The 18857-nt window shown below is 38.0% G+C and overlaps 1 protein-coding gene across 6 annotated transcripts in view; it reads left to right on the forward strand.

The window, feature by feature from the left end:
- The window catches only part of LOC136873986 (ankyrin repeat domain-containing protein 17), a 918230-nt gene that overhangs the window by 541275 nt on the left and 358098 nt on the right, over positions 1 to 18857 (forward strand). For all 6 annotated transcript variants that reach the window (XM_067147404.2, XM_067147402.2, XM_068227616.1 and 3 more), the window contains 2 exons: positions 4971 to 5170; positions 10409 to 10670. In XM_067147404.2, coding sequence (XP_067003505.2) covers positions 4971 to 5170; positions 10409 to 10670 — 462 coding nt within the window. The remainder of the gene's footprint in view (positions 1 to 4970; positions 5171 to 10408; positions 10671 to 18857) is intronic.

Genomic DNA, 18857 nt, shown 5'->3' on the forward strand with positions numbered 1-18857 from the left:
ATCATACATCATCTCCTGTATAAGAGTTGTAGGACTTTTCATTGGAGCAAGAGGAACGATGTCAAAATTCTTAGTTGAGTTTTTTCTTTCTATTTGTTTTACATTGCATCGACACAGATATGTCTTATGGCGACGATGGGACAGGAAAGGCCTAGGAATGGGAAGGAAGCGGCCGTGGGCTTAGTTAAGGTACAGCCCCAGCATTTGCCTGGTGAGAAAATGGGGAAACCATGGAAAACCATCTTCAGAGCTGCCGACAGTGGGGCTCGAACCCACTATCTCCCGAATACTGGATACTGGCCGCACTTAAGCGACTGCAGCTATCGAGCTCGGTAATTAGTTGAGTTCTTCAAAAGTGTCAGCATTCCCAAGAATTTGTACTATGATTTAGCTGTCTTGGCCATTAAAGGCTCCGCCCAAATTGTTAGAAATCGCCTCTGTGGTACCAGAAGGATTAACTCCAGAAAACTCTTCATGGTTACACAGACATTCAATATTCAAATGTTATGGTATACTTTGTCAGATTTAAGCAGCCTATCATTGTAGGAAGTACAAATAAATTTAAAAAGTTCTAAAAATACATCACAGTTGTTTTGATCTGTATGGATCATCTTCAGCTGATCATATTACTAACTAAAATAGCAATTCACTTCTCTGTTAAAATGTTGCTCTTGTCTTAAAATACTTCAGTAAATTCACAGTCCAATCCTTCTGTTGTTCTACATCAATTTCATAGTAAAAAAGGTCACAAAAAGGGCACCAGTCACACATGTGAAAAAACACAAATATTCTATCTTAGGTCTTATTGTGGAGCGATGTGTAATGGCCCACTTGCTAGTTGATGTTGCTTTTTTAGTCGTTTTGACTAGGAGGTGGCATCTCGGATTTTGTTGGTCGGTTTTGTATAGCTGTAAAGTTGTGGACTGTGAATAATAAATTGTCTGATGTCTGATAAAAGTAGAGGGAAAATTGTATTGGATAATGCCCAGTTTTCCTTCTTCAGAGCACTGTGGAGAATTTTGTGAACCACTGTTTTCGACATGTACCTTTCCTATAATTGTCCTACAAGTGGGATGATGGTCAGCGACGAGATCACAAATTCATTCGACGTTTTTATCAGACAAACTTGTAATGAGGTATTGTCTTTGAGCAAATCTTTTTTAAATTTTATTTAAATGTTGCTCCATTCTAACACTGTCTGAACCTCTAGTCATCACTGTAAGCGATTTTCATCAACTTGTACATGTTTGTTGCTCCTTTACAGAGTTTAAAGTTAAATTTGAACACTGTTCTTTCTTCCATCCTTACTTCTTAACGATGCAAGGAATTAAAATTCATTGACAAGCCTACTACTCACCGCGAAATAGCTGTAACTGATTAAACCACACGTGCTCACAGCTGAATGTTGCCACAAAACTATTCTTCCATTGTGTAACAGATGGTATCACCTGTACATTATAGGGGAAAATCTGTCCTAGAATTCTGCAGATGGACTGCATCTCTGTGAAACTCTACACCTTTAAAGTAAAAACTGGTTAAGACATCCCTGGTTATTATGCCTTTATTCCAAAGTCCCAGTCCATGTCTTATTAAATATATGTTGTAGAAACCTGGATAGTGGATTTATGTAGCTCTTGATTATGTTTGTAACTCCCGCTGTAAGGAATTTAAATTAGCGTTCCCGGCCACATTGTGCGCACAATGTGCCAGTGACAACTGGCTAGGTTATGGTGGGTTGATTTGGTAGGGAACTTAATTTCACAGCCCCGCATTGCATAGCGCAGTAGTGTCTCGGCATTCAGCTACAGGGAATGTCACTCCCAAGTCGGCCTTTGTGGTGTTTTTGATCACTCGACAGAGCTTAGTTGACATGTTGATGCTTAATTTTACATTCGTAAGTGAATTAAAGTAACAACGCATGTAAATTAAGTCTACTGTCTTGCACATAGTGTTCTGCAGGACATTCAGTTATGGAGAAGAAGAATGCTAGACAGTTTACAAATGATGAAAAATTTATTGAGAGAGTGGATGCTAATGTATACATGAAATGTGTGCATATCACTCAGATGTTAGAAATACCTATGATTACCTTAAACACAATTGTAAGCAACTGACAGAACAAGTGGCTGAGTGTTTTGAGTCACGTAGCTATCAAGTTGCATTCGGGAGGTAGTGGATTCGAACCCCATTGTCGGCATCTCTGAGGATAGATTTCCGTGGTATCTCATTTTCACACCAGGCAAATGCAGGATCTGTTTTGTAATTACGAACACGGTCACTTCCTTTCCACTCCTGGCCCTCTTTCTTTTCCATCGTTGCCATAAGACCTACTTGTGTCAGTGCGACATTACAAACAGAAATAACTATGTTGTTTACGTAAGCAACTGAAAGAAGATTGATGATGCTTGTCTGGCAGAGGGAAGCAGCCAAATGAAACTTGTTTGTAAAAGCCAGTTTCCAGAGTTATATAATGAAAATCCTCAGCTTGTTTCCTATCATTCGACCGGGTGAGGAATGGTATGAATGAACGAATGAATGAATGAATGAATGAACGAATGAATGAATGAAGACGCCCATCTAGTGGCGAGGATAGGAATTGTGCCGGCTGCCGAAGCCTGTTGCACTCCTTCCAGAGTAAGATAATATTCTGGTGAAATGTTTTAAGCAAGCTTGGGCTTTCAGTATTCCTGTGTTTGAGTCATCAGTCCATAGACTGGTTGGATGCAGCCCTCCATGCCACCCTATCCTGTGCTAACCTTTTCATTTCTACCTAACTACAGCATCCTACATCTGCTCTAATCTGCTTGTCATTCAATATTCCTATTGATGGAATAGTGGTTCGGGTCTAGGCTTCACATTCTACCATTAAAATGTTAATGTAACTTTAAGGCATCTAATGGATGGCATGAACATTTGAAAATCTTTTGTACGAATCCATATGTCGGGAGGCTGCTGGTATCAATAAAGATACTGTTCAAACTAGGAGAGAGATGACACTGCTGGAAATCTGAAGTTTTTAATTGAGATGAAGTGGGGTTATTTTCACTGTTTGCTTGATAAAGTGTATGTGTTCACGGGTGTTAAACTCGGTAAGGAGAGACTAATGGAGCTATTATGCTGCAACAAGAGTGGTTCTGAGAAAGTGACGCTGCTCATAATAGGGAAGTGGAAGAATCCACGCAGTTTTTAGAATGTACATACCATACCATGCCAGTACACAGCAAATACCAATGCTTGGACAAAGCCATAAATTTTTCAGAACTTCTTGCCATCACTTTATGCCAGAATGGGAAAGTCTATTGTTCAATGACCGATCTGCTGCGCACCCAATTGATAAGTCTTCCTTGAGAAATGTATGTATGTGTATTGTTTCTTCCCGCTAGCTTTACAGGCCATCACCACCGGGCGAGTTGGCCGTGCGTGTAGAGGCGCGCGGCTGTGACCTTGCATCCGGGAGATAGTAGGTTCGAATCCCACTATCGGCAGCCCTGAAGATGGTTTTCCCTGGTTTCCCATTTTCACACCAGGCAAATGCTGGGGCTGTACCTTAAGGCCACGGCCGCTTCCTTCCAACTCCTAGGCCTTTCCTATCCCATCGTCGCCATAAGACCTATCTGTGTTGGTGCGACGTTAAGCCCCTAGCAAAAAAAAAAAAACAGGCCATCACCAACCGATGGAAGCAGAAATATAAAGAGGTGCTCGTACTGATGATAATGTGCCCCTGGAAACCACTTCACATAAAATCTCAATTTTCGATGCTATGCATTTCTTAGAATGTGCTTCCGCAAAGCATGCTTCGGTCATTCAACCACTGATGATGTTTCAGTGGAAATAATGGAAAGCACTGATCATGCAGAAGATGAATGTAGCCAGCTTGGGACAGGTGAATAGAAGGGAAATTTTGCCATATATGTTGATAATGTTGCCACCTATGAAGGGCAGACTGAGAGACAAAATTCATGAACCCAAGGATGAAAAAGAAACTGGCGAGACCTGCACAGCAGTACAAATGCATTCAGAAGTGGTAGAAGCTATGAGCATAGTGTGAGGTGTGTCAAGTTATGTCATGGATGACTGTATAATGAATTAAATTACCAAATTCAATACTCTTTGTATGTAATTTGGAATGAAAGAAGCATCAGTCTACTTTCGATACATTTCTTACATGCAAGTGATGATGTGCACGTTACTTTGTGTGTTTTTAAAACAGAAAATGTGGAGCTTGAACATTTTTGTGCATTTTTAATTTTTATACAAATACAGATGTGCATACCTCATGTTTCTAAGAATTGTTTGCCTTGATGTTTTATAATGTTTGTGTGTTTAAGATGTATTCATCATTCATTTCACTAATTATGTTCGCAAACACTTTCTTTGCTTTTATAAGGTTTTGTCTTTATGACTTTTTTTTTTTTGTCATGACCAAAATATCTTAACCACTTTTGGCTGTGATATTTTCCTTGCGTACTAGCTTTCATCTGAACCACTTATGTAATGTCCCAAAATTCATTGGATACAGATTATTTGTATCTTTGTTTTCATCTGAGGAGCCAGTAATACATTTTTAATTTTTTCTTTTAGATAAAATTACTTAATTTTCTAAGGTTGATAGGACTATTTTCCTTTGATAGAGATGTTGGCATAGTTCAGGATTCCAAGATGATGTTTATATGATCCTTTTATCTTTAGTGAGGAATATTAATCTTTCATTGGCTAATATTGCAATTATGCAGATGCAGTTTTCTTACATCAGAATATATGGTCTTCTTCTTAAGACGTCGTCTCTAAACGGAGGTAGATGATCCAGTCATAAATTCCCAATGCAACATATTTTGTATGTATGTATGTATGTAACTTGAAAAAGGGATGAAGTTGAAAATTACTCCTTGTAAACTATGCAGTATCTGTTTGGGTACAGTTCAATGGATATTTATCTAAACTAATGAATACAATGTATGTTTTTTGTTCAGCAACTGCTGCAGATAGAGAGGATCTGAAACTCCAGGTGCAAGCTCAGCAGTTTGGGGGTAGCCAAGCTGTATTAGAGGAGGCTATTTCGGTGATGACAGCATCGCAGGCACCTGTCCAAGTGGGTACCACACAGACAGATGTTGCAAGGGTAGAATACTTTGCTGTCCCATCTGCAGGTGCCCAGATCCCAGCGTTGCAGGTAACTAACCATAATGGACGTCTGTAATTAAAGGAGGCAACACTAAATTTTTAATCGTCTAACATTCTATCAAAGAAATGTAATTTAGTTGGTTCTGGCATGACGAATATAGGAACAAGTGTGAGGACTCCTCGAGTTCAAGCGCGCCCCGCCAGGCAGCGCTCGAGTGGGCAAGCTCCACAGTACCGATCAGCTGGTCTCAGGAATCATGCCAGAGGAAACGTATTACTCCGTAACTGATAAGCATATACACTGTCTTTCAAAAAACAATGAGAGATTACAATTAAAACACCACGGCGGTGTACAATGGTAAAAATCATACATGGGAATAAGAGCTACGGCCTTCATCACATGTTGCGGAAAGCACAGGTTACAGATAAATAGCACAGAACTCCCAGTATACTAAGACAAACGCCCGTGAACTGTTTAAAGGCAATACTCTACATACCAACTCAATTTGTCGGTTACGGGACTTTCGAAAGCTTGCGTAAAGATTTGGCGGTAAATTAGGGAAAATGTGAGGCACTGCTCCTGGACGTAACTTCTATCTCACACCAGAGATATCCCCTTTTTCACCATTCACTATAAAATTATCTGAGTTTACTATCAAATCATCAGGGATGTGAACATGACAAATTCTGCTATTACGCGTTAACTCAGTATTCTTCCGTGGAATAGCTTTGGCCCATTTGTCAAATTAATTTCTATCCTTCCGTGGTGAAAAATATGGCATATCATCAACTATTCTACCATAGCCTGACTTAGAGCCAGGTGTAAAACAGTACGACATGCTGAACTATTAAATTAATCAAGCCACATAAGATACATGCTTGAAGTTCACACAACATGAAGTGAACAGAGTTTAGGTACTGAATGCATAGAAAAATCAAAATTTTCACTTAAATATCTCGCACAGTAACGTCTCCCGCACTTTTCTATACCCGTCTTACCGGAACTACCGGAGCACGTGTTGGATATAGTCGCTCTCAGTGCTTGCAGTGGCGGGACCACAAACTACCATGCTATAATGGCTGAGTCCTCACACTTGATCTTATATTCGTCATGGTTCTGGTGTTAGGGGTCCTAAGTTGATTGATTGATTGATTGATTGATTGATTGATTGATTGATTGATTGATTGATTGATTGATTGATTGATTGATTGATTGCCTTCAATACATCTGGTCTTGTTAATGGTATATAAGATATAGGTATGAAGAATTTTGAAAACAGTACTTTTGTTTGGCCACTAAGTTACAGTATAGTTGTAGAATATAATGAAATGCTGTGGTCTGTTGCTAAGCAGACTTCTACACATAAATGGCTGAACCTATGTTTAAATATTTTACTACTGTATCTATGCCGTTCAGTACCTATCCATTCTTCAGTACAGTGCTAATCATTTTTTATTACGGTAAAACCTCGTTAATTCCAACTCTCTTAACTCAAAATGTCTAATTCAAAGTACTCTTTAGTCCCTGGCATGCACGTACATTTTTACTTGTATCTTGAATTGCTTCCTTTGAAATACAGATAAGTCGTGATGTCATGATCCAAAGTATGTGCCGGTCACAGAAGTGGAAATTGTCATGTTTTCACATAATAATTGGTGCAGTAATGACTCCTCTCGTCTTTAATTTAGGACTGTCGTCTAGGTGGTAGATTTCCTCTAATTTGTATACCTTGTCACTAATCAAGTTACTCATTTCTGAGTAGCATGACCCCACTGGCTTTGTCTCTTCTGGTCACACCTCTGACATCCCAGACGATCCTCGGTTTTCCTCAGGTCACGTTAGAAATATAAACTAGTGATATTCTTCATTTGTCCCATCCGTCTGGTTGCAGTCCTTCCCCTGATCTACTGCCCTCAACCTTCCCTTGTTTACCTAGTCTTTTCTTAAATGATTTAAAAATACAGTAGAACCCGATAATTCGAAATCGGTTAATTCAAAATCCCGCCTAATTCGAAGCAGCTCTCATTCCCGGAAACGTGAGATTCGGTTTTGCATGTTACTTAAATTGTTTAATTCGCAATACGGATAATTCGTAATTCGAAGTACAATGTCGGCCCCATTACCGAAATTCAGACTTTTAATTCGAAACTGCCTTTATATTTTAAAACAATAGTATGTTACAGAGTAATTTAAATTCAAAATTTATCCGTGTCATGATAGAACGCGTCTTCTGGAACGTGCAGGGGTAGCTTTCTGCACTTTCGCACCCTTTGGTGTGTCTGCAATGAGCTTCATAATTGCTAAGTTCGAGTGAAATCGGAATTATTTTGTATTCAACGTTTTAAGGAATGCCGTAATATCACTCAGCAGGCAGTGTGCAGAGAAAGAGAATCCGGGAACACCGGTGATGCCGACAGTTAACGAAAAGCATGGCTCATATAATCAATTTGTAGGCACCAAACAATATTGTCATTGTCGATGAAACTGCATTGCTTTCTTTTATTGCCGAGCCCAAACGGTCTTAGTGTATTAAAGGAGAAAGTGCCATCCGGGTAATTGTATAAGAGTGAGAGTCATTGTACTGTGTTGCAATGCACACGGAAGCGAGAGAATTCCTCCCCTCATCATAGGGATGTTCGATAAGCCACAATGTTTTAAGGGCGTTAGGCACTTTCTATGCATGTACAAGGCATCTCAAATGCAAAAAATGGAGTAATCCAAAAAATAATGCATTTGCACAGGGGAACCAGCACAGTTTATCCTCGTCTTTGAATAATTGTGTGATTTTTTCTTTGCGTGAGTTTGTTTGTCAGTGATTTATCCAAGTGCATTATTTGAACATTGTAAGTGAACCTTGTTGGATACATTTCAGAAATAGTTTTTTCCATGGCATTTGTAAGGTTTAAACTGTGAATCAAGGTGATTGCTTGCATTAACGGTCTTATAGAACACTTTGTGACGTGGCAGTGTTTACATTTCTTAAGTACGAGAGAAGTGCCATGGCTGGAAATCGTACAAGGATAGAGTGACTGTATTGTGTTGTCATGCAGAAGGAAGCGAGAGACTTTCTCGCCTTGTCATAGGGAAGTTCGATTAGCCACGATGTTTTCAGGACATCGGGTACTTTCTGTGCAAGTACAGGGCATCTAAAATGCATATAGTACAGTACAGTAATTCAATGAGTAAAGCACTTGCACATGGGAGCCAGCATAGATTTCTACTCGTCTTTGAATCATGCTTTTTTCTTTTTCTTTCTTTCTTTCTTTCTTTCTTTCTTTCTTTCCTTTCTTTCTTTCTTTCTTTCTTTCTTTCTTTCTTTTGTTGCGAGAGGTTATGTCTGTCAGTGAGTTTTCTAAGTGCATTATTTGAATACTCTAAATGCACCTTCTTGGATGCATTTTGGATATATATAGCTTTTTTTTCCCATGTCATTTGTCAGGTTTAAACTGTGAATCAAGGTTAACTGCATGCAGTAACCAGACTTCGAATATTTTGTAAAGCGGCAAAATTCTGAATTCTGAATTGGCGGTTTAATTCAAAATCACATAATTGGAAGTCTGATTTTTTAGTCCCAACGACTTCGAATTAACAAGGTTTCACTGAAGTTGTAAATTTATCAAGCACTTCCCTTGAGAAATGAGTTCCAATTCCTAATTCTTCTTCCTATAAACTGGTATTTGCCCCAATTTGTGCTCTTGAATTTCAACCTTACCTTCACTTTATGGGCTTCCCTACTTTTAAAAGCTCCTCTCAGGCTTATTTGTCTACTAATGTCATTCCAAGCCAAATCTCCACTGACAGCTCAAAACATTCTCATACCTGCCAAGTATTCCAGTTTTCCGTAAAATGTACGGATTTTGAGTGTGTTTTACGGGTATATGGATGGACAGCATTATTGTACGAATTTTGTATATATGCACTTGTTTTCGCTTTCTGCGTGCAAATTGGATTTGTTTGACTTTTGATAGTAGCTTAAATTCGATCAGTAAATGTATCAGTAATCACATTATCAATTATCACCGTACTTTTGTCACCTGTTCTACCTCAACTGCTACTTCATTCACTCTTCACTGAGATGTTCCCAAACAAGTAGCAGGCTATGATTTTGAAGAAAATAAATCAGTGAAAAGTAGCAGGCTTGAATTTATATACAACTTCAGTAACTATGTCATGCTTCTTAGCAGTTGAAAGGCCTTTTTGTGTGTGAGGATGTGAGGTTATGAGTAACATTGGTGGTTGTTTTGAAACTCGTGGAATTGTGTGACGAATTTGTAAGTGATTTACTATTTGTAGTGGTGTTCGTAATAAGTTCAATTAAGAAACAATATTTTCAATTTTTGAGGGAGGCATATTATGCTGAATTTCCTTGTTTTATACGATGACAGAAAGGCGAAACATTTGCATTCTGTTCCATGTGCTCGTTTGATATAAACGTTTCTCACAGAGGTAGAACAGAATTAGTAAATCGCATTAAATCTGTTAAACACGTCTCCAATACAAAATTTAAGGATGGGCTTCAAAAAATTAGTTTTTTACCTCTTCTGGAGCCTCCCTTGAAGAGCGGATTGCTTGTTCACTTCATTTTTAATTGAACATAATATCCTGTTAGCTGCTGCCGATCATACTGGTGCTCTGTTTAGGAAAATGTTTCCAGGTTCAGAAATGCTAAAAAATAATGTTGTGGTCTTACGAAAACCACATATTTTGAAAGAAATGGCTACGGATTCAAGAAGTGAATTCATTGTTTACATGCAACGTGAACCATTTTCTTTAGCTACAGATGGGAGCAATAATAGTAATGTCAAGCTTTATCCTATTGTCATCACCTGTTTTGTGACAAAGCTGGAAAAGATAGTTAGCTCAGTGTTGTCTGTCCCAGCCTTGGTGGACGATTCAGCGGGGCGTAACAATTGCCAGTTGTCGTTATAGCGGGGTTCTTGTTATATGCCGCACTTGTTATAGCGGGCTTCTGCTGTATTAATATTGATCTTTTAATGTACAAAATAGATCAGTTGATGAAGACCAGAAAATAATTACATTAACGAAGAAATTCTGTTGCATATGTATCAATTATATTTTTGTGTATATAAATGTACTAGAAAAAGTAACATACTCTTAGCTTTGAAAAATACCATACAATTAATTCTGAAAACTTAGTGTTTGTAAAAGACTTTTTTTTAGTAGCATAACAAACAACATTCTTGTATGAAATGTACTGTTTTTCATTTTGTTTCTGAAATTCCCTTGGTAATATAAATGATTCAGTTAATATTGTTTTATGGTTAGGTTCAGCATGGCTCTGGGTTACATCTCCAATATCAGCAATACCAGCTTACTACTGGTCTGCAAGTGGCAACAAATGGAGTGCAGATACAAACCGGAAGTTCCTTGGAAGTTACTGGTGGAATCCAGATTACAGGCAGCAGTAGTAGCAATGCCAGTAGTCCCCTACAAACCACTCAGATCCTGAATCCCCGGTTGAGTGGGCTGCAAACTGTTGCTGGGACTGCATTCCAGTCACAACTTCTTTTGCAGTCACCTCAGTTAGGTGAGTTACTCAAAAGTATAAAGTCCCATCGCAAAATGGAACTTTACATACAAATTACTTAATTAAAATTCTTAAAAAGATAATCAGATAATAAAGTTCTGACACAATATTGTACTACTTGTATTTTATGGTTTTAAACTTCCACCATTTAAATACATTTTTCTTTATTTTGGGAAAAAAATATGAAGTACCTTGCAGTACTGTTAATTGGTAAATTTCTAAGGAGATCTAAGTAGTGTCTACTCTGTATTACAAATTAAGTTATTATGACCTCTGCTCAATTTTTAAACAGAAACGGGCAATTTATTCTGATCAAAAAAGAAAATTAACACAAACTACTTTTAACCTGTTGATGAGTGCACCTAAGGGCAGTCAATAGAGTGCGCACGGCATTTGTCATTTTAGGCTAGTAATAAGAAATTATAGTAAAACCTCGATGCATCGTTTTTCAAGGGGGAGGGGGAAAATTATAAATGTGGCGAACATAAAAGAAAAAATTGGGTGAAAGCAAAATAATAAAGTACGGTTACTAAATTTGGACACATTTCTGTGTGTAAACCTCACAGAGGCGTCAAAATATTGCAACCACGATATACACGATGGAAATAATAAGCATAATTTTTACGGTGTTTCTTTTCACTTTTCTTTACATCGCGTAATAATTGAAAACCATTACGGTCAGTTCTCTTATTGCAAATTACTGCTATAAGTTGATAATTATGACGATAACCTGCATTCTCAGTGAAATACAAATGATGTCGAAGAATGTCATTTTTCATTATTTAGAATTGAATTAGAAAGTTTGTAGACTTTGTTTTGTTCCTTCATTTTTCCTCATTGCACTAACACGTCAGAACGTTTTCAGCAACAAAATGATGGGGAACAGCTAGGATTAGAAAGGTACCGGCCGTGTCTGTAATTAAGGTAGTCCCAGCATTTGCCTGGTGTGAAAATGGGAAACCATGGAAAACCATCTTTAGGGCTGCCAACAGTGATAATCAAACCCATTATCTCCTGAAGGCATCTCACGGCTGCGTGACTCTCAACATAAGACCACCTCGCTCGGTTGTTTCGTTCTTTACTGTACATATGACTCGATTAGAAACGTGGTGTATACGTTCTCAATTCACCAGTCATGAATTTTTCAATCAATTTGTAAAAAGTAGATCACTTAGGGCCGGTATTATAATAAGGGTTTAAACTGAAGAGTGAGTTAAACTGTAACTTGAGTTTAAACCAATGTTAAGTATTATAATGGCCGGCCGAAGTTAAACTGAGGGGAAGAAGGAAATAGGCGATCTTGGTAGCAGTGACTTGCGAGAAAAGATGACTGTCTTTAATATTTTGCAATGACTTGCAAGAAAAGATGACTATCGATAATGTTTTGTTTACTTCTTGTAGGTAAAATGGTGGATAAAAGCAATAAACGTTGTCCTAATTTTACTCGTAAGGAAATAGAATTGCTTGTGCAATTGTACAGAAATATTTATATAGTCCGTGAAACAGTGGCCTTATGAATTCATCCAAAATCTCCTATTGGTTCTACAGCATGATTTCTGAAATAGAAGGAAGTTATTTTCTAAAATTTACACTTTTGACATTCAAACACTTCAAAAAGTCATTTTCACATCCTTACCTTTTCATTGCATGTTTTATTCTAGCACCAATTTGCTGAAACAGGGCTATGACAATCTGTTTTGCAAGCCTAAACCTATTTAAGAACTGTATTTCATTCCGTATATGAAAGTGATGTACCTTTGCTCGGAAAACTCGTAGTGCCCACGGTCGTTCAATAATTTGAACCACTTCTTTGTCATCACTTAGTATTTCTTCGCTCACCTCAAAAATATCTTTGAGATCCATTCGTTCTGCCATGTTTAAACGGTAGACGAGTGTCAGTAAAATTAATCTCTAGTTAAACTTAAGATTGAGTTTTATAATATACAACTAACAGATAAACCGAAGTTTAAACTGAACAGACAGTTTAAACCTTTATTATAATTCCGGCCCTTAATTATGGACATTTAAATTGCAATCATGAGCATGAAGTCAGCTCCGAGCTGACGAACTGAAATCTGCGCATTGTAGAGACACTAGTGGGCGATGTTCGTTATCTTGGAAAGAATGAAGGGATGCACCAATGTGAAGGCTTTTTTTAATAGCAGTGTTCATAATATTCCATCAATTTTCAAAAGTATACTTACAATAATTGCCAGTTGTTAAATTTAAAAACAAACGTGTTTATACTGGAAAGCATTGACGGAAGAATCTCTTGAAATTGGTGGAATGTTATTATTTAATTCAAACGTATGCACAAAACTAGCATCATTTTATTTATTTATTTTTCTTGGCAACAACATCAACCCTGTTACTGGTCTAGTTATTTAACAGTACACTGTAATGTTGGTTAGGTTATGTACATTCATTTATATAGGCATAGCTTTAGAATTTCATTTGTGTCACTCAAATAGGCCTAATATATCAAAACAGATGACAGATAACTGATATGGCTTCAAGTAATTAATGCTACAAGATGCTAATTTTAATGCATATGAATCTTGTTATAAACATAACAAAATAATGGTGCAATGCCATATCTGTCATTTTGTTACTTGCTCCTTTTAGTGGAAAAGTCATTGTTTTTTGTTTCGTCGAAGCTTTGCGTTTCAGACAAGACAAAGTCTTCTCTACTTGCATAATGTTCTCTTCACGATCACTGATATCGTGCAAATACATAAAGGATTTCACCTTGGCTAAGGCGGCATGCACTTCGGCAAAACTCAGGGTGGCTTCGGGCTCAACGATCGTCTTCTTCCCCTTCACCACTCCACGCATTCCTACATGGGAATCGATCGGCACATAATCTTCAAAGTCAACGGGAACAGTCTCTTTCACTCTTTAATTGTTCCCAGTCTTCATTAAAGACATAATCGTCATCACTATCTTCACCATTAGCACAGAGATTTTCAGCTGAGTCTATTTCCACCGCCCGTAGCTGACAGCTGAAACCACCTTTATGTAAATAGTTCACGACAGTTGGCTGGGATACCTGCCGCCAAGCTGCTACAGTGAAATGAATTACCTGTAGTAAATTGATTTTCTTGCTCATTTCTTTCTCGTGATCCAACAAGCACACAGCAGTTTGCACTAGGCACTTATGGTATAGTTGCTTGAAGCATTTTACTACCCCAAGATCAAGAGGCTGCAACACGCTGGTACAATTTGGGGGGATATGCACAACTTCCACATTGCAAAGAAATGACTTGTCCTTTGGATGAGCAGCACAATTATTCACAAAGAGTACAACTTCTTCCTTGTGCACCCGTGGAAGTATCAAATGACCTTAAAAATTTTGAAAAAAATTAGTGTTCATCCAAGCTTTTTTGTTTGCGTGATACATCTGGGAAATTTTTTCTTGTTCTTAAAACAAAGTGGTTTTTATGATTTTCCCACTATGACTGGCACTCTCTTATCACTGCCATCACTGTTCACACACAGCAGAATGATTACTCTTTCTTTTGAACTTTTCCCCCCATGGAATGATTTACCCTTCAGCGCCAGTGTACTGTCCGGAAGAACAATGTTAAAAAAGCCCAGTCTTGTCCGTGTTATATAAGTCACGCGGCTCATACCCCTCCAGTAGCGAAGGCAGTCTCTCGATCCACAGATCCTTAGCTTCCATGTCCACAGAAGCACTTTCTCCGGAAACCACCTTGAAGACTAGTCCATGTCGTTCTTTAAATCGAGCGATCCATCCATTCAATGCAGTAAAACTATCAAACTATCATTTTCAATCTTGCAGCTATCTTCTTTGCTTTCTGCTGTAATATGGTTCCATCTATAGGGATATTGGAAGCCTTTGCTTGCTGGTACCAAGTGAAAAGGACAGCTGAGCGAATGTAGATTCTCTTCCAGTTTTTCTGCTTACACTTGAACTGCCACATTTATCAATTTGCTCTCTTATCTTATTCTTCTTGGCAAATATGGAGTTTATAAAGTTGAAGACACTAACCCAAGAGGTTTAGCGGTATCTACTCATTTTTTCGAACGGATTCGATTCAACTTCTTATATAATTTTCAGTCATTCTTCCAGAGTTCTTACTTTTTTCACAGGTCGTAACATGTCATGAATAGCAATATAAATAATTTTGTGTGGCTATTTCTAGCCAGGTGCAGCTTTTGTAAGACAGACCCTCCGATGAGGGTGGGCGGCATCTGTCATGTGTAGGTAACTGCGTGTTATTGTGGTGGAGGGTAGTGTTGTGTGTGGTATGCGAGTTGCAGGGATGTTGGGGACAGCACAAACACCCAGCCCCCGGTCCATTGGACTTAACCAATGAATATTAAAATCCCTGACCCGGCCAGGAATCTAACCCGGGACCCTCTGAACCGAAGGCCGGTACGCTGACCGTTCAGTCAACGAGTCGGACATGAATAGCAATAATACACAGGAACCAAAATGAAAGAAACAATGTATTTAAGAAAAATAAATAAAATTGTAATCGCCTTACACAACAAAGACACAGCTCAGGTCCACTCAGAATGAAACAAAACATCACACTGACGGCTTGGCGCTTCAAGCAGAAGCCTTGGCGCCAGGAAGCTCGTAGGCATGGTTAGGCTTGTATACGCGTAAATAATCTGTGCACTTCAGTCCAGCCAACGTAAACCTTGCTCAGTTCAGAAACTTGCTTAAGCATAGTAACTCATAATCGCTCGTATCGCGTACATTCTCACGTAACAGATTGCCGCTGTTCCATGTTGCTTTAAATTCAAACAAATGTTTGCGTATATTTTTCTCATAAATGGTCGATGCGGTAAAGTTGTGGCAGAGGACTAGTAACCTTTTTGACGATCGATGTGAGAAAACTATAGTTTGAGGAACGATGGATGCTGGGAAATTTAACGTTGGTTTATATATAACATTTTCGGGACTAAATAAATAGAACGATTCGTACGGGAAAGATAACTACAGTTCCGGGAGCAATGCATCGAGGTTCTACTGTAATTGCTTTCTGATGTAATATGACATCTGACGGCGTTTTTTGAAACTATTTCAGTTATTCAAATATTGTCTCTTTACAAATCCTAGTTCTGTATGGCAGTGGTCTCTGACGGAAATGCGTAGCCTACACTCCCTGCAGTGTAAGAGTTTGGCGCGCCATTAGCTTACAGGTTACAGCCGTGTTACGAATACCACCGTTGTGGATAGATGTTTGTGCTCTTCGTAGCTATAAATTATTTTTTTTCTTCATAAATATATCTGTGAATAATTCTTCTCTTTTAAATTACAAGTGATGCTATGGAGTTTCTGGACACAAGTGATATTATAGATGAACTAAATAAGAGATATTAGTGAAGGTGATGTATTAAAAGTTTTGTAGTGACAGTGATTTCTCGATCAAAAATATATTTTCCTGTGTCTCAAAGTCTCTCAAAGTTGTAACAAATAAGTTTATTGAATTTTTATTCACTTTCTTTCTCCCTCAGGAGTTATTTACTGGTCAAATACCTACTCGAATGCGGCCGGTATTATTGCACGGCATATGCCGTGCGCACTCGTTGAAAGGTTAAACTGACTATGCTTATGACATAAGAATAATAGTACTAAGCAGAAGTTTGGGGATCTTCAGTTTTGGAAAATTGCACTATCAGTTCAAAGTACTATTTAGAGATCCATCATAGATAAATAGCAAGTGATTTTATGTATTGGCCATATTCACTCAGGCAGGTATTCTTCTCACTTCCTTGTAGATGCAGATAATAAAAATGGATATTGAGTTCAGTTGGATATATCAACATAGTACTCTACCATAAGTGGCTTGTGATAAAATCATATTTGAAAGACATAAAACATCCTTTTTACCATGTATTATTCCAGAAATTAGGTGTGTCGTAACTGTGCATAGTAAATACTGCTACATTGGAAGTTATTGCAATACCCTCAATATCATGTTCATCAATGTGATTTTAGATTTTACTCTCTTAAGAGAGATATATCTGTTCCGTGGAGGTAAAGGGCACTATGCCACAAATATGCAATTTTACAGGAGAGCTAGGAGGATATTTTGCTGTGGTGTTTCACTTACCCGTTCTTGTTGGTTTTTTTCCCTATTTAAATGAATGTTGTAAACTTACTTTAATGGTACACTTATTTTTCAACTTAACACCCACTTCTCATTTTTTTCCCCTTCATTTGTTTTGGAAGAATACTGGACTTATTGCTTTTTACCTCCAACCAGCTATAGTCCAAATACTTACTAAGCATTCTTCTGAATGACCGGCAGGGTGTGGTCGTGTAGATAGGGTGGGAAGTCTGTTTAGCACGCTCTCTCTCTTCCTGGTTAACTATCTCTTAACTTGCTTCTTGACACGGTATGTTCAGCCATTGCGTACACATCTCGTTCTTGTTTAATGTCGCACCAACACACCGAAGGTTTTCGGGAACAGAAGGATGGGAAAATGCTAGGATTGGGAAGGCAGTGGCTGTGGTCTTGGTTAAGGTACAGCCCCAGTATTTGCTTGGTGTGAAAATGGGAAATCACTGAAAACCATCTTCAGGGCTGCCAATACCTGTGTATAACTAGATCTGCTTCCTCTTTAAAAGGGATAAGAAAATGTCATATCGTCCCTGCTCTGGCAAACTAACGAATCTGAAAATTGTCAAAAGGTTAGGAGAGCTGAAAGAAGTTGTGATTACTCATGTCAAATCAATTTTTATATTTAATTACTGGTTTTATGTGTTAGGCATACAGAATGAGCTGCAGATGTGAGACTTTGTCAGAGGGTAGACAATATATAAATAACAAAATCTAGACCAGAACTTCAGAACTACAGATTCCTTAGTTTGTCAGTTTCGCTAGTTTGCCAGAGCAGGGACGATATCTATTTGTACTTTCAAGAATCTAATAATAATGAATCTTCAGCAGAAAATTACATCAAATGTAAATGCAAAATTTGAATTCGGTACTGCATGTCAACCCTGTGGGAACGTAGAATCTTTCACTAATTTACACTATTTAAAAGACGATACTGATTTCGAGAGGGGAAAAACAAGGAAAGAGCACTGTGAAAATTGGAAGTCAGAGTTTAGAAATTAGCTTTAATTAGCTTTAAATACGTAGGAAGTGAATTAATACAAAATGCTAGGTCGGACTTGGAGAATAGCACGAGGGTACAACTGGGCAATGCATTCTACCAAAGTGTAAGAGAACTTGTTAGGAGCAAAGAAATACAAAGGAAAAGTAAAGAGAAAATAAACAAAATGTACTGTACATACTTATGCATCTCAGACTTGGACTTTGACTAGCAGCAAGAGAGTAGAATTCTAGCCAGTGAGGTGAAATTCCTAATAGAGGAAGAAGTGCCATAAATACCTTGACCCAGCAGAAGCTGGAGAAGGGGAAATGATGATTATGATGATGACACTATTTAAAAACAAATGAGTTATACAACCACACTACTTGCTATAGGCCTAATAAAATTACTATTGATGATAGAGTAATAAATACGAACAGTTGTTGAGACTGATATTACACATATAGAACATAAAAATTGAATGATCAAGTCTACATCACACAGTGAAAAGTTAGCATGTTCATAAATATAAAGTTTTATAGCTAACGAGGTTTAGTCTTAAACTTCATGAAGATATTCATTCTTGTCTGACACACAGCTTTCCTACTCAGGATCATTTCTATGGTCTCTCTCATAAACAAAGTCTAGATCACTTGTCACTTACACTAATAATTTCATGATATTTTCATCACCAAGTAATTATCGCTTTGCAAAAAGTAAATCAGAAAATTAGACGTTAGCATGTGCTGAGTTGAAATTACTATACACTAAAATAAACCTACAAACATGTCATTAGCTCGAATAACACAGACGCAAGGAAAACATCAAGCTATCAAAGGATACAGTAGAAGTCCGCTATAGCGAGTACGGCATATAACAAGAACTCCATTATAGTGACGACTTTTTTCTCTCCCTTCAAAATTCCTATATTAAACTGTGTATCGTCCTTCGGTTACAGCGAGAACCATATCACTGACGCATCCGTTATTACGAGCGATTAAGCGCGCCCATTTTTTTTCCGTTACCGTTATTTATGCACCCCAGCGATGATATTGCATGCGATCGATTACTTTCGGCATCGTGTCCTCGCTATGTGCACTAGCGAGTTCT

Source organism: Anabrus simplex, chromosome 5 (assembly GCF_040414725.1).
Source record: "Anabrus simplex isolate iqAnaSimp1 chromosome 5, ASM4041472v1, whole genome shotgun sequence".
NCBI lineage: Eukaryota > Metazoa > Arthropoda > Insecta > Orthoptera > Tettigoniidae > Anabrus > Anabrus simplex.